This window comes from Dasypus novemcinctus, chromosome 6, assembly GCF_030445035.2.
Source record: "Dasypus novemcinctus isolate mDasNov1 chromosome 6, mDasNov1.1.hap2, whole genome shotgun sequence".
In the NCBI taxonomy this organism is placed as follows: domain Eukaryota; kingdom Metazoa; phylum Chordata; class Mammalia; order Cingulata; family Dasypodidae; genus Dasypus; species Dasypus novemcinctus.
This window is the reverse complement of record NC_080678.1, coordinates 24441088-24457502: the sequence shown is the minus strand read 5'-3', so window position 1 is coordinate 24457502 and position 16415 is coordinate 24441088. Positions and strand designations below refer to the sequence as shown.

The 16415-nt window shown below is 40.9% G+C and overlaps 1 protein-coding gene across 1 annotated transcript in view; it reads left to right on the top strand.

Annotated features, from left to right (window-relative positions):
* PLEKHS1 (pleckstrin homology domain containing S1) overlaps positions 1 to 16163 on the top strand; it is a 29356-nt gene extending 13193 nt beyond the window's left edge. Inside the window, exons 3-12 of the mRNA XM_058298363.1 lie at positions 937 to 1025; positions 1134 to 1240; positions 1876 to 2010; positions 2893 to 2974; positions 3888 to 4004; positions 6357 to 6482; positions 8521 to 8627; positions 10104 to 10205; positions 11506 to 11641; positions 14354 to 16163. Coding sequence (XP_058154346.1) covers positions 937 to 1025; positions 1134 to 1240; positions 1876 to 2010; positions 2893 to 2974; positions 3888 to 4004; positions 6357 to 6482; positions 8521 to 8627; positions 10104 to 10205; positions 11506 to 11641; positions 14354 to 14533 — 1181 coding nt within the window. The 3' untranslated portion in view covers positions 14534 to 16163. The remainder of the gene's footprint in view (positions 1 to 936; positions 1026 to 1133; positions 1241 to 1875; positions 2011 to 2892; positions 2975 to 3887; positions 4005 to 6356; positions 6483 to 8520; positions 8628 to 10103; positions 10206 to 11505; positions 11642 to 14353) is intronic.
* The last annotated feature ends 252 nt before the right edge of the window (positions 16164 to 16415 follow it).

Below are 16415 nucleotides of genomic sequence, written 5' to 3'. Positions count from 1 at the left end.
GGAGAGTGAGGCTGATGGATAGGTAAAGTCACTGAGCAAGATGGGAGCATGCCCAGGAAATGAGTAGGAATAATTTTATCTTCTCTTTTTCTTTTTTCCCTCCCTTTTTTCTTCTTCTTTCAACCATCAAGTTGCTACAGGGGGAGTAGAGGGAGACCACCATAATGGCTCCAACAATTATATTACTTAATCCTGATTCTGTTTTCACTTTATTAAGAAGTTCAAGTTCTTTAAAAAAAAGCTGTTTTCTGATACCAGTGATAAAATAAAACTACAGTCTGAATGTAAAAGCAAAACCAAGTTCTGTTTTTGGTGGTGGTGTTTTTTTTTTAAATAATTTTTATTTTAACAATTTGTCTTTTTCCTAAATAATGAAAGGGGTACGTATTTCTTACAGACATTTTGGAAAATGTAGACAAAATCAAAACCCCCTATAATTTCAATACTTTACAGAGAAGCAGTTAATATTTTGGAAATCTCTTTTACCACTTTGGCCATCTCATTGTCAATAGCAGGTGGTTTTGCTTTTGTTTTGTTAAGCCAAAGGAGCGGGAGCAGAAGTAACTTGCTCCCATAACTCCAATTCTGAAACAGGAACTGAGATAAACCCTGCTTGTATTTAGAGGGCCAACAACTTGCTTCAGAAGCAGAGAACCCAAAGGGGCATGACATAAATTAAGGTGCTCTTCTAAATATCATCTGAGTGAAGGCCCTGTCTGTAGATGAATAAGAATCAGAACCACACTTGGTCCTTTGTTGTCTTCTTGTGCTATTATAGCTATCTAGTTTTGTTTGTTTGTTTGTTTTTCGGGTGTTCTTTTCCATACCGAAAAATGTGAAGAACTTTCCAGAGATAAACAGTCTTTTCCAAATCAGGCAGTTCTTTTCAGAAATTTACTGGGAACAAACTGAGTCCTGTTCACTTTCTTTTATTAGGCAAACAACTTGCACTTTATTGTAGACATGGAGTCTGCAAATATGATTACTTTATTAAATCACCACCCCCTCAGCTTTTCTTCTCTGCAGTAAGTATTCATTGCAATTTAACAAGCCTCCCACCACCCTCATGAGCTTTTTTTCCTGTCTCTTCCTTCTGGGATTTAACTGAGATGCAAAACTTTTTCATTTTCCAGGCCTCTTGGAAAAAGCGGTTTTTCATGCTGTCAACGAGTGAGGGCAAAGGTTTTAGTCTTTCCTATTACAAAGACTGTCATCACCGAGGATCCATTGAAATTGACCAGTGCGTATCCCAGCTAGAAAACTTTCATAACAAATGCTAACAAGATAAATACTAACCAGCTGAATGCAAGTTGAATTTAAATCATCGACCAAAGGAGTCAAGAGCATCAAACTTCTTGCAATATTTGTTACTGAAAGGAGCTAAAAGAGAGAACACCTTGAATAAAATATAAATACTTTTTCATATTGTATCTTATGGTTGCTAAATGTTTAAGTATTCACTTAAGAAAGAATTTGATTCACTTAATTTGTTTTCGATTTTCTAACTAAACAGTGTGGGCCAGAAAGAGTAGATGAAATTATTTCAAAGAGCCAACATGGATTTTTTTTAGTTTAGATTTTTTTTTTCTCTTCTATTTAAGAAACTATGAACTTAAAAATTCGGTATGACAATAATTTGTAGAATCAAGAATCCAACTAAAGTAGGAATTTTTAAATTAAATTTCAGGCTGAACAAAATATTTTCAATCAGAGATGAACCATCTCAAACTTAATTTCTAAAATTTTTAAAATATTTTCAAAACATTGATCACGCAAATCTAACATTTTATTCTATTTGAGTCTTAATATAAAACAGTCCATTTTCTTCCTAATTTTGTGTCTACATCTGTAAAAGACTTTGTCTGTATCTAACAGAAATTCCAGTGTAGAAGTTGGCATAAGTAGCGATGAGAAAATGCAGGCTGTGCAGAAGATGTTTCAATGCCACCCTGATGAGGTGATGTCCATCAGAACCACCAACAGGGATTACTTTCTCATTGGCCAAGACAGGTGAGTAATCAGATAGCAGAGTGTCTCTGGTGTGCAAAAAAATTTTTTTAATTAAACCAATAAGCATGCGGTAGATGGAAAGCCACAGGTACAACCTTGACTACCATCTCAGCAGTGTTTGTTATTTGTTAAAATGCCTTGAAAATTCACGGTCATCCCGGATGCATCCCACATCAATGAACCTAGTATCAAACATCTCTACAAGCTACACACATTAGGGAGAGATTCTTTTCATTCCAGAAGGAGTCTTCCGTGTTTAAGAGGGGCTCCTGATGCTAGCGAAGGCGCCTTGTGGTCTCTGTCGATATTACCAGCTGGAGCGAGAGGCCAAGTTGGTGAAGGGAGATGTGCAGAGGAGGCCACGCGTGTTAAAGCCTGAGCATGAAGACTCTTGATCCGATTCATGTTGAGCCAGAGACCAGAGCTTTCTTTTAAATTGTCATGTGAGTCAGGAGAAAAGAAAATGTGATGTATATAAATTCAGTTCCAACACAGTTTTCACAGGCACGCATTTTACCTCAGGGGAAGCACACCTGGATAGCTGCACAGAATTGGTTTTGGCAGGTTAGGGGGTGCTTAAGAACACAAAAGAAATCAGTGTCAAAGCCCAAAGCCCCAAACCCTGTGATTATTATTATTATTTTCTACTTTTCTTCCCAATTCTCTGAGTTTTCCTCACAGCGATGGCATGAGGGTTAATTCTAGTGTGTGAGTTGAGGAGCTGGTGGGTCGTTTAAACTGCATAGGAAACAAGTCCCCGTTTCCCTGAAACCTGCCCCCCACTGTCTGTTCTCCCTTAATAGAAGAATCCTTCTCTGCTTCAAATGGAGCGTAGGTGCTATTGTTGCCACGTGTCAGCTGAAAGTTTATTCCTTTCAACAGGGAGAAGATTAAGGACTGGGTCTTCTTCATGTCAACATTTTGCCAAGATGTAAAAGCACCACATCAGGATATGGACGTGACGGTATCGTTAGTAAAATAGCAGGGCATAGCCTTCTTTCACAAAGAAACAGTCATAGCTTTTCTTTCCCTTAGCAACTGGCATTAATACAAGGAATATATAAGTGAGAAAATGTACGTCCTTGTTATTTTTATGATTATCAAGAGGAAAAAACACTTTTGTGTTTTGCAAAAGAGCTAAAATACAGACACTTCAGGCTTTCATTATTGTGGTAGGGAGAGTGAAAATTAACCGTAGTGTTTTTTAATAGCAACTGAAACTAGAGTATTTTCCATCATTGTTAGTCAAGGTACATAACAGCTTTCTTTTGAATAACTAAGTCTAGGGTGGTTTCTATAAAAAGTTTTGTATTAATATTTCTCTTGCTTTTCAACACAATGTCTCTTTAATGTGTTAATAGCTTTAAGTATTTTCATTTTACTTTAATTTTGCCTCATAAGACCCTTTGCTAATTTATGTAAGCCCCTTCTTAGGGCAGGCTGAGATTACAAATGGAACTTTGGTCCTTAGGTATCATTTTGACTTATTCTCTAGTTTGTTCTATGCTTGCTCACAACAAAAGCAAAAGTCAAGAAGGAGAAAGCCAAGCATGTCTACAAGTAGATTCAAGCAGTTGGACCAAAGGAGACAGGGTACAGAGGGAGATAAAATTGAAGGGAGTAGTTGAAAGAAACTTAGGTGCTCAGAGGGTCAGGCAGAGTCTGCAAGTATTTGAGAACGGGAGAGAGACAAGATCAGCCCTTGGCCTATTGAGAAATGGCTGGTCTGGCCAGCAGTTACCTCCCTATAAGCTCTATTTGCCCCTTTGGGATGGACGTTAGGTAACAGTGGAGAGAGAGTGGAGGCAGGGAGCCCAGTGGGGAGGCTGTCGTTTCATTCCAGTGCCCTAATCACACTATTTCTTTTTCGTAAGTAGGAAAGCCTCCAGGGGAGTGATAAAAGGCCCACGTCCAACCCCAGCCCTCTCCTTGTTCCTTCTGGCTCATCGGACGTTCTTAGTATCACTTTGCCAAGAAACTGTCTTCCAAACATGGTAATTAGAGTCACCTCCTTCTCTCGGGACACCATTCCTAAGTGTTGACTAACACTTCCAAAATCTTACTAATTAGCTGTTGAATTTGACACCATACCCACCTTCCTCAAAACCTGATCCACTGCGTGACTGATTCTCAGCCTTAATATTTATTCTACATTTAGTCTGTCCTCCAGACCACAGATGAGCCTTCCTGCTACCATGCCTCCCCGCAAATGTCTCCGTGGATCCTGGATGCTCCTTTATACCGTCTGGGTGTGCTGGGCTGAAATCCCCACCCCTGCCCATAGCAAAGGAGAAGCCTGGCTGCCAGTCTTTTCCTTCCTTTCACACACAGGGCACAGATTACCTTTGTGAAAAGGTTTTCGAAACTTTAGTTGACTTCCTGCCACACCATCTATGCTCCTCAGACAAAGGCAGAGATTCCTATTCATTTCTTCCATTTACCCTGATCAGCCTTGCCTCCGTGTCACTTTAATTTCGTTTGAAATCCATTTGGGGGAGTAAAGTAAGCTACATCTGCCCCTCCAACATGATATGTCCTGGCACCCTCAGCTATCTTGGATTTGCTTATTCCCATCTTTGGACAGTACTAATAAACCAGCTGAGAGCTTCCCCCACCCCCACCCCCGCCAGGGCTACTGTTTTCATCCCTTAGAGACTGTCTTACTTGGCCACAGGGCTGCCGATGCAAAGTACCAGAAATGTGTTGGCTTTTATAAACGGGATTTAATTTGGAGTAAAATCCTACAGTTCTGAGGCTGTGAGAATGTCCAACTCTAGGCATCAGCAGAGACTCTTTCTCAGCGTCCTGCCAGGTGGTGAAGGTCTCTGCCTTCCCCTCCAGAATCCACCAGCTCCCAGAGCTCAGCTGTGGGCAACCAGGCTTGTTTCTTCAGCCTAGAGCTGCTCCGCAGGCCCAGCCTCTTAGGGGCTTCGTGCATAAGCTTTGGCTGCTAGTGACCCTCCAATCCTTTTTCACAAAGCAGGGTCAAATATGGCAGCAGCCTTTCTCTGTGTGTCTCTCTCTGTGTTTCCATTTATATCAGACCCAGCAAGAGGGCAGAGACCCAAGCTACCTCACTGATGTAGCCCAATCAAAAGCAATCTAATCAAGTTATCTAAAGCAAATCTAATGCAATCAAAAGTACCACATCCACAGGAATGGATTCGTTTAAGAACATAATCTTTTTTTTTGGGATCTACAAAATTCAAACTGTCACAGAGACTAAACATCGACTCTCCCATCTCTCTGGGCATTACAAACATCTTAATGGGGCATAACTCCCTATTTTATCTACTTGTTAGTTCTCCAACTCTTTTAAAAGCTTTTTATTAACATATCTAATTCACCAGGTCATTTCAGTTATTCATTTAATGACTAGACAAGGTGGTATGAAACAGAGTTGTGGAGGCCTCCAGCCTTTCACTCCTGACCCCCCACCCCCAAAAAGAAGGCTGTTGGTTGTCTTGCATGTTCACACCATGTTTTCAGACCAGTGATTTTTCAACCAGCTCAAGTTAAGGTACCATTTGCCTTATTGGATTTTGCTGCTACTGTTGAAATTAAGTGGGAACTCTTCTTCACTCCCAACTTAGCATGATCTGGCCCCATGAGCTTAGAGCTAGAAAAATGGACACAACTTAAACACTTAAAAAAAAAAAAAATCACCCTCTTTCAGGGACTTCCTAGGAACATTCAAGATCTTAAAAAAAAAAAAAAAAAAACACACAAAAACCTGCACTAAGGCATTGTACTTGGAAGAATTAAATTGTACTTATAACAATTTTCCTGCCATTAAAGCAAATACTTTAGTAGAGTATCTTGTATCTGTTAGGGGAGGAAAGGCAGTAATTGGTTAAACCTAGATCACCTTGAAGCGTATAATTCATACGTTATATGATTAACTCTACCAAATTGCATTGCTATGGAAACAGGAGAAGTATGGGAGCAGAACACAAAAGAGGAACATTGAGCAGGAAGAGGAAAGGAGCATCGCCTTGACTCTGGGCTAATTACCTTCTCAGATGGCTCTGGATGATAACTGGAAAGAAGTGGGGGGGGGGGTACTCCATGGCAGAGCTTAGAGACTTAGAACACTAACCCCAGAGAAGCCAATAGCAGAGTAAAGCCTGAACTTGTGCTTGTATTTTTATGGCATCAGTAGTGACCAGGCTCAGGAGGCAAGTTCAAGTTGTGTGGACTTCTGGATGTAACCTTGGAAGATCCTCTGATCTTCTCAACCCAAATAATCTATTATAGCCTTTCCAGAAAGTATGTGGTTTAATTCCATCTCTTGCCAAAAAAGAAAAAAGAAAAGCATTAATTCTGTCTTCATCTCTTTTATTCAGCATTTAAGGGAAAAAAGTTCTCCAGAATTCAGGCAAGCTCACCTTCCACATGACTTCTTATCAAAGACCACACAAGTTACGGAAGAAGAGAGTCATTATCTTAGCCCCCGAAGTGTTCTTTTGGAGGTAACCCCTTCCATCCATCAATTTTATATTCCTTCAACAAATATTTACTGAGCCCCTGCCATATACTAGTCCCAAGACGCTAGGTTGGGCTCAATGGGAACACAAAGGTCATCAGACACAGATGATCTGCTCATGGCGGGAGGAGGGGATTCAAGTGCCAGAAAAGACCAGAGCAGGTTCCATGGAGGAGATGACTTTTGCCTTTACTTGAAGGATGGGTCAAATTTGGATTTCGGGAATTGAGGAAAGACATTCTGGGCAGAAGGAATAATATGGGTAAAGGTCCTTGGGTGGTAAATGTGTGGTGTGTACCAATCAATCTATTGATCAACTAGAAGCTTTTACAGGCTGCTTTCTGTGTGCTCTATGCCATGCTGGACTGGTCACGGTGGCTGCAATAATGAACCTGATGTTGCTCCTGCACTCAGAGCCCATAGGTTTACAGTTGCCGCATGATAATGCTAAACAAGGAGCACGGTCAAAGTAATTTTCCCTCTCCATGAGTCAGGAAAGCTTCAGAGAAGAAATGGGATGTGATATGTATATGGTGAATAGTTCAGTTGGCCTAGAACCTAGATGGAGTGAATGGCAATAGTGGGAAAAAAAACAGGAAAAAAAGCAGGCTATGATGGGTCTTGAAAACCAAATTGAAAAAATAATAAAAATAAAAATAAATTTTTAAAATTGACTTTAATTTGCAAGTAGCACAGAAGCAGTAATGGTTCTGAGTTGGTAAGTGGCAAAACCCGAATTATCTTCCAGTAATATTAAACTAGCAGCTATATTCGAGGTAGACTGTAGAGAGAAGAGAAGTGGGAGATAGGAAGACCAAATTGAGGGGAAGGTCCCTGCAGCATTTCCAAAACTGATGGTTTTCTTTAAGATTTAACATGTGTACACACAAAAGAAGTGTTCCAGGATCAAATAAGATCTAGAAATGCCAAGTTAAACTAAGTTAACAAGCTTCTTAACTACAGAATTCTTAATGTCTTTCATATGCAGAGGTCCATTATAAATATCCAAGAGGAATAAAATACACAGTAATCCCCAATTTCATTTGACCACAGGACTCTTCTTTCACCAAAAATATTTCTCATACTAGTGTTCTCTGGGACACAATGATGGTATAGTCTTTTTTAATAGTCCAAACAATTAATCAGGCATGTATTGAGCATCAGTTATACACCTGAGCTTCGCTAGGTACTTTGCTAGGTACTTTTTGATGCAAAGTCTAGTAAGACAGATAATACTAAGCTAAAAGACAAAAAAATAATAATAATGACCAACTGTGCAATAGGAGTTCAGAGAAGGGAGAGCTCAGAAGTAGCTGAGCTTATCAGAGGAGGCTGTGGGACTTCAGCCAGACCTAAACAGTTCAAACAATAAATGACAAATGCGGCATTCCAGGTAGACAAGACAGCATGCACCTGGGACCTAGAATAGCAGCATGGAGGGGGAGTAGAGAGAAGACTGACTTTACTGGAAGTCAACTGGAAGTCGACTGGAAGGAAGGATTCCAACTGTGGGTCATGGTGAGGATAGGCAAGAGAATAGGCAAGAGGTCCTGATTAGGATAGGCAAGAGGAAGCCCTTGAGGGTTTCTTAGCAATCACTGCCCCCACTATCTTAGTTCTAGGGGACAGGCTACCCTTGAGCTTAGCCTGAGGCCAGATTTGCATCAAGTCTGAGTCCTTGACCCAGGCAGTGGATATGATTTTGTAGTAGAACAAATTGAGAGAAGGGGTTCATGTCATTAGATGCCTAGTAATGGAACAAAAAGGTAAATAGTAGTTTTGTCCAATAGGAAACTTGTGTCAGGAGCGCGGGGGATCCAGGAGGACATGGACATTGGGTTTGCCATAAGCTTTGCTGGCTCCACTAGGTAAGGATGCTCGAAGGAGCACCACTCTTCATCCAATGGAGGATGTGCTTACTAGTTCAGGGCCCAGGGTCTTAGTGTAAGAGGTAGTGAATAGACTAAGAAAGTATTTGGCTTATTGGTCAGCTGCATCTTTAACTCTATTCCTCTTGTGTATAGTTGGATAATATTATTAATTCCAGTGATTCTGACAAATTCATTGAACCTGGTAGTCCAGACCAGGGCTCCAAGAGAAATGACCATCATTACATGACAATGAAATCTTGGTAAGTAAAGCTACTGTTTTAAAATTTGATTTTTAGCTAATCTGCTATTATTACTACAGAATATTACTACAGACAAAGTTCAATGCAATATTCATTCATCTCAAAACAAGAAGAAAATGGCAATGGGTTCCCTAACCACAGAAAGGCATTAGTAATATCCTCAGTACATTTTCTGATTCCTGGGAAAGCTATTTTCTATTTTGTGTTTATGTCTCCCACTCTCTCACTTCTGTCCTCCAAACCCCTCCAATGTAAACAGTTATTTTGATTCCATATCCATTTTAAGAAGGAAAGTTTTTTGGATTTGACTTTAGCTGTGGCTGTGATTCTGATGGTTGGGCATACTTCAAGAACTCGCCCGTTTTCATACAGTTGTTAACTACTTAATTCTGATTCACACACAGTGGGACATACTAAAAAAGCTTTTAGCTTCCTATATTCTAGTGTTTTCAAAGGGATATCCCACCTGTCTGCTGACAGCAAAGAGGAATCCCAGACCCTTCCAGAGACACAGGATGGGGACCTTCACCTGCAAGAACAAGGCACAGGAAGCAACTCATGTTGTTCACCTACCAACATGCAAGCACAGATCATGAAAGAGAACAAGGGCTCAGCTTCACTAACTATTGTGCAATGGCCTGTATAAATCAAGTAAAGCTCTTGTTTCTCAAACCAGTGAGCCCTAAGAGCAAAGTAGGCTTCCTGGTTGTTTTGTTTGTTTATTTGTTTCATTTTCGTTTTGTTTTTAGGAAGTACCAGGGCCTCATATATGGGAAGCAGGTGCTCAACCAGTTGAGCTACTCTCCAGTAGGCTTCCTGTTTTACGCAGTAGTCCCATCTTAAAACAGTTCCTAGAAATCTCCAAGTCAGCCACGATTATGACTAGCTTCTTCCCTTCACGGGTGCTGTGGCCAAGGACAGGGAGCATCACAAGCAGGAAGCAAAGAGGTCCCCTGTGCTGGGGTGGCATTTTCAACTATTTTTTAAATTCTCCCGTGGCCCCATCTTTCAGGTCCTAGAACTTTGGATCCAAACTGACTTGAAGAGTAGCATGTCTTGTAGTTTTTACCACTAGCCTAAGTGTGGACATAAATGTCTCCTGAGGTTTGCTTATAGAACAGAAAGGGAGATTTAGGTTTTAAGTGATGCCAAGAGAGAGTATTTGATGAACTTGATCTCAATTTTAACTCCTCTCTGTCTTCTTCTATATAATCATTTCCAGAAGCCAACCTGATGCTAACAGTTATGTAATCAACCTAGTCAATTTTTGGCTCCCTTTCCTTGATCTACCACCCATTATCACCTCCCAAAGTCAGGGAGGGCATTGATAAGTACTTTTCAGTAACTTAAATTCATATTTTCTCCAAATGTTTTGGCCAGTCTCAAAAATAAGAGGCCAAAAGTCTGTTCAAAAAGTGTAGTTCCAAGCCAGGGCCAGTTGCCTGATATGACTTTTACAAATGTCTTATCTCATAGCAACATCCTTGATGAAGGCCGAGTGGAGAAATTGGATATGTTCCTTTCTCCTTCTGACATCATAAATTATCTTGCTCTCATAGAAGCTGCGGGACAGATATGGTACGTCCGAGATTTCAGTGCTATTGATTACAAATGGGGTTGAAAGATATGAGGGGAACAGTTATATCTTGACACTTGGTCTTTGGCAAAACTGGGGGAGGAGGCACATGGACTGTTGTGTTGCTTTTGTTACAAAGGCTCTTCGATTGAGATTGGCAGAAATAAGGGTACTGTTGGATGGGAGAGTTAGCTGGGAGGTGGGTTGGTATGGGAAGACTCAAAATTCCAACATGCAGCAAATTTCTGATTTTTCAAAGGTAAGGGGATGTGGCCAGGAAGTACATGTGGTCCAAAGAAATCATTCCCAATTGATACACCTTGAGTTTTTGATGAATGAATGAAGTCAGTAAAGTCAATAAGAATCCAAGGTCTGAAAAGAAAAGGTATATCAGGGTCTAAGATTTCCAGACACCACCAATCCCTGCTAGTCAGGGACTCAGACACTAAAGACTGTGTTGCAGAGAATTTTCTTAAAGTAACCATTGTTTGTTGTGTAGTTTTTTTCCTTGATTCTACTTCTTTTAAAGATTTTGCCATTTGTTTTGGTGGAAGACTACACTTCTTTAAGAGAAGAAAGCTCTTTAATGTAATGTAAATGTTACACAGCAGTTGTCTTCTAAGATCTAAGAGGGCAAGGAACCATAACCTTCATTTTTCCAAATTTCCCATAGGCTAAGGCTCAATACTCAACTGAAGCTGTAAACTTCTCTGTATTAGAGCTTGCTCATTTATTAATTCAGTCATTGTTTCTCAAGTATTCATTGTGTGATCATTATTTGCTCACTTCCAACAAACGCATATTAAGCACTTTCTGTTTACTTGGAACTATGGGATTATTAAGGTTCTTTCATTTTGTTTTTATAAAAAGGAGATACCACACTTCCAGGGTCTCATAGCCTGACGACAAAGACAGCCACATAAACAAGTAAATATAAAATGCATAATATTTCAAATTGCTATACACAAGGTGCTCACACCATGCAACAGAAGTCCGGGGGCAAGAGAGATGAATCCCAGCAGAGGGAGTGGAATGGAGGAGGGCTTTGTAAGGGTGGCAGGATTTAAGCTGGACAGTGGAGGAAGAGTCAGGCTCTAACCGTCATGAGAGAGGAAAGAATATTCCCAGCAGAAAAAAGGAAGTAGTCTTCTTCAGATGTGGTGCAACACAGAAAAAGAAGATTCCCAAGAAACTGGTGAAGGCAGTGGTCATGGGATAGACTAGAGGGAGGCACCCCCCACCACTCCGTGGTGTCCTGCCTTCCTGCGGACAGTCTCTCACTCGAGCTGGGTTCCATTGCAGTGTGGCTCAGTGGGAAGGCCCCTTGCAACTCGGAAACTTATTTTGCCATGGAGATCGCCTTTTGGCCGTGAATGACCTGAAGCCCCAGAGCCTGGAAGAGGTCTCCTTGATTCTCAGCCGATCCATCCAGAAGGAGGTGAGTCCTGCTGACCAGCCCTGCCAGGGCAAGACAGTGCCAGAGAGACAAGATCAAGGTCTTAGATGCAGCCCGAACAGCACCCCGAATGCAAACAAGATTCTTCCTTCCCAGATACCAAGGGTAAATAACAGAACGTTATTTTAGGACTCTTCCAAAAATTCTTTCCTATAAAGTAGTGTTTGGAAAGCATACAGAGCCGGGAGACAGAGCAGCTGGGTTCAGGAATTCTAATCGGCGATACGGGGGCAGAAGAGCTTGTAGTGGAATCAGACAGTTTCAGGATTTGAATCCCAGCTGCTTTATCCAGTTTTTGCATTAGTTTTCTCTTTCTGTAAAATTAGGGATGATGATAGTACCTCATAGAGTTGTAAGGCAATTAAATGAGATAATATGTATAACATGCTCACAAGGGACTGGCACATACTAGGCACTCCAGAGAGTGGTTCTTTTTACATCTGTTACTACTGACTGAGGGATGTTGGACAAGTTCACCTTTGGAAGTTTCTGTATTAGTCAGGGTTCTCTAGGGAAAGAGAACCAACAGGAGAGATCCATAAATACTGTGAGACTTTTTATACGAATTCTCTCACGTGACCCTGGGGAGGGACAAGTCCAAATTCTGGAGGGCAGGCCACAAGCTGGGAACTCTAATGAAGGCTTTGGATGAATGCCCCAGGAGAAGCTGGCTGGCTGAAGCAGAGATGAAAATTCTCCTTTCTGCCTGCTGAAATCATCACTTCTTTTTACAGCCTTCAGCTGATTGTTGAAAGCAATCTCCTCTGTTGATTGTAGATTAGTCAGGCATAGAAGCGAAGTACAAGGGTATGTACTATGCCTGTGAATTTTTACTCTGCTTACCTGGATGCTCACCTAATTCCCATATTGTTAGTTCCTTTCCTATTCAACTTTTACTCCTAAGTAGCAGCATGACTTTGGGAAAATTACTTCTCTGGGTCTCAGTTCTTTCTAAAGTGGGAGGGGTGGTTCTTAAGCCTCTGGGGTGCATGGAGAGAGGATAAGGGGGCATATGCTGGGCTTCTCCTAGAGCAGTCCACGTTTATCATTCACCTCTTTTATGTATTAGACTTTCCCCATCAGCTTTTCTAGAAGAAACAGTTCCTTGGCTTAAATTTTATGAAAACCACTGTACTAGATGATCTCCTAAATTTCTTCCAGGTCTGAGAGTTGATTAAATATGCCTTATCTCTTCTACATCACGCAATAAACTTGTTGGTTATACAAATTGTACTAGCCTATTATCTAAAGGGGGAAATCCAGCAAGGATGAGCGAGGCACCTAAGGTACATAACTAGTTAGTGGCAGAGCAAGGACCAAATCTAGGTATCATTCATTCATTTATTCATCATTCATTGAGCATCTACTGTATGATGGTGATTGTGCTAGGTTCTAGAGCTACAAAAAAAAAAGCATCAGCTTGAGTTTAAGATGCTCGCAGATTAATGAATAAAAAAGGCATCTCATGAGCTAGTTACAGTTCAATGTGTGCTAGATATGAAGAGAAGACTGTGGGAATGTAGAGGAGGAATGGAATAAATTTGTTTAAGGGATACCAGAAAGGTGTCTCAGAGGTGGAAGTGTTTGACTTGGGTTTTGAAGACTGGGTAAGAGTTTGCATGGTGGAAAAGAGGTAGCCTTCAGGAACTCAGGTCTGCAGTCTGATAATCCTAAAACATTTCCTTGGTCAAAGACCCACACCTGGGACCAAATGCTCACTATTTTCTTCCTCCTCTTGCTGAAAGTCAGCAAACGGTACGCTGACCCAAATATCCTGGTCTTGGCTCAGAAGCCAGGAAAAGGATTTTTGCCTGGGAACAGATGCAAGATCTGTGCCTCGGTGTCGCTGACTCCAGTTTATCAGGACCAGCAACAGATTGAGGAGTGCTTGCTCGGAAGGGGATGGCAGCGTTTCCCCCTCGTGCACATTCTTCGGCCTGCACTCTTTCCATTGGATAACAGCTGCCATTGAGAAATATGGGCTAAGTGGGTAGACACCAACATGATTACCTGGAAGATTTTTTAAAAATCCCTAACTTCCCTACTTGGTTTTTTTAATGATAAAATGGGTCTCTAGCTCTCTTTTAAAATTCTCACACTTGGTTCCTGGAAAGAAAAAGTATGTAGAGAGAAAGGGAACTCAAGTCAAAGGAGGAGCAGCCAGTGACCCCTAACATACCAGAGCTCGTTTCCGTCCTGTCAGGCTACAGGTGGAAGAATTAGGATGGGGTCGGGACAGTGAGGAGAAGACTGTGAGATTTTAAAAGGAGAAAGGAAAGGTTTTTTGGAGGATAGGGGAAGGAGAGAAGAAGTTGCTAGAATGTAGGAGAAACACATCAGACTTCAATTTCTACCCACACCCACCCCCTCTTTTGTCTGGGGCTGGTCCTGTCTGGTGGTCTCCTGTTGAGCCTCTAATTTCAAGAAACCCTTTAAATTCTTGGTGCACCTGGGCCCATCTAGGTGCCATCAATGCTCTTTGAAATCTGCCCTAAAGACTCCGGCCAGTGGATGCCAAAAACTAAAATTCATCTTCCATCTTAATACAGACAGTCATTGCTGGCTTTCTCTGGCCCAGTTATTGTAATTCATCAAAGAAATTTTTTTTCAAAAAAGCATAAATGAGGACAGACAGAGCAAGCACTCCTAAGGCCCACCCTTAGTAATTTAAATTTCTTCTTTCTTGTGTTTTAGAAAGTGAAACTCACCATCAGCCGGATCCAGAATTCAGATAAACTCGATGCTCTGGCTGGTGCCTGCCCCTTAAGACACCAAGATGTTGCACCTTTTCATCTAGATGAATCTGGACTGAAGAGGGCGCCAAAGAGGAGGCCAGCCATTAGAAGAGGCCAGCAGAAAGGCACCGGAGACTAACATGCCCCAGACCCAGCAAAGACGGATCCTTTGGCTGCTGGACCAGGCTCTGCCACTTATGGTTGGGTGATATGAGACAAGTCAGCACGTCTTTCTGGATTTCCACTTCTGCGTCTTGGCAATGGGACAGCTGTCCTTCTCTGACTATTGCATCCAGGAGGTTGAGAGATAATGACTATGAAACCCAGTGTGAATATGAGGCCATGTTATCTCAGAGTTTGTCCCCAGCGCCACAAGCATAGACTGGTTGGCTAAGTCCCTCATCTAACATGTACTGTGTGTTCTGCTGAGGTCATGGCCCACACAATCCCTTCTTTGTTAGGGAACATACAATTGGAAATACTCACTCCAAGAAGGCAAGATTCCCCAGAGAGATGTGTTACTGTATCACCCTTCCCAAACACCTCCTGCTATTCATCATCCCCTTATTCCAGAATGCTGAGACAGAGTGGCCTCTTGTATTCAATAATCATCTTGCTTTCTTAAAGACCCACTAACTATTTTGGAACTTGAGGCAGTTTTAGGCCATCTCTAGCAAAGATCTGCTTGCCCTGTAAGTAATAGAGAACTACTTAGCATTTCTAAGTTTGATAGGTCTTTAAATGCATTCTATAATTAATCCTGGAGGACTAAGGAAATCAAGTCCTTTCTCATAAATAGGAAAACTAAAAGAGGGAGCTAAAGCTCTTATCAAACCTGGGAATGTTAGAGCAAAAGCAGGATCCAGAAATCATATTTACCATGTCATTTTGCACGAAAAGAAATTAGGGTCCCAAAAGATGAATGATAGGCCTTTGTGACTCCAAATTTTATATCTGTTCAGTGGCAGAACCGAGAATCTAAAAGCTCTGAAACACAGATGTCCTGATCTTGCTTTGCATTTGGATTTAGATTTGAAAAGACCTTTAGCACTTAGAAAAAACATTCAAATATAGTTCACTTTCTATTATCCAGATTGTTCAGAAAGTATTAAAATTTTTAATTTATGTGCCCTATTTGACCCCGTAGTTCTACTAGAATTTCATCCTTCAGGAATAGTCACGCGAGTAGGTGAAGATATCTGTAAAAAAGAGATATGCTCACTGTAGCACTAAACCATTGTTTGTAATAATACATAGTCCTCAGAGATTGCTTGAGTAAATCGTGATGACTTCATATAATTCAACATTCTGCAGATGTTAAAAAAAAGTCCTGCATACACAGTTATGGAAAGATATTTGCAATATTTTAAAATGATAGAAGCAAGCTGTGTACAGTAGCTGTAACATTGTACGGTTTTTGTGAAAAATAGATTGTTGGTGTTTGTGTATATGCCTATATATATAAAATTTCTGCAACCCTAATTAAGGAGAGAAATGCCTGCCTCATGGGTTATCATGAGGTTCAAGTGGATGATGTACTTATAGCACTTAGCACAGTGCCTGATACACAGTAAGCACTCAAGAAATGTCAGTTATGCTGCTGCTATGCTTTTTAAAAAAGTCTTTTAAGTACATGAAACTATTAATAAGAATCATTTCTGAGAAGTAGGTTCAGGATTGGCTTTGGGGAAGAGACATTTCTGTAATATTTGATTATTTTTGCAATCAGCCTATGTCACTTTAATAATAAAACAAAAATTACAAGTCTGGAATTTTTTTGTCTTTTTTTTTTTTTCTAAGTCTTCACAAGTAATTTCCTTCAGTGCAGAAAATAAAAACCATCAAGGCAAACCTATCTGGTAACCAGTAACATGGATGCATGCACTACTTTGAAGCCCAAAGACCTTTTCCCTCTTTCACCCAGACGGCTACCCAGCAGCACTAATAAAAAAACCAGAATAAGAGAGATGGATGGGACCTGAGCCATGAGGACATTTATGCTCCTCATTCAGCTGAAGAAG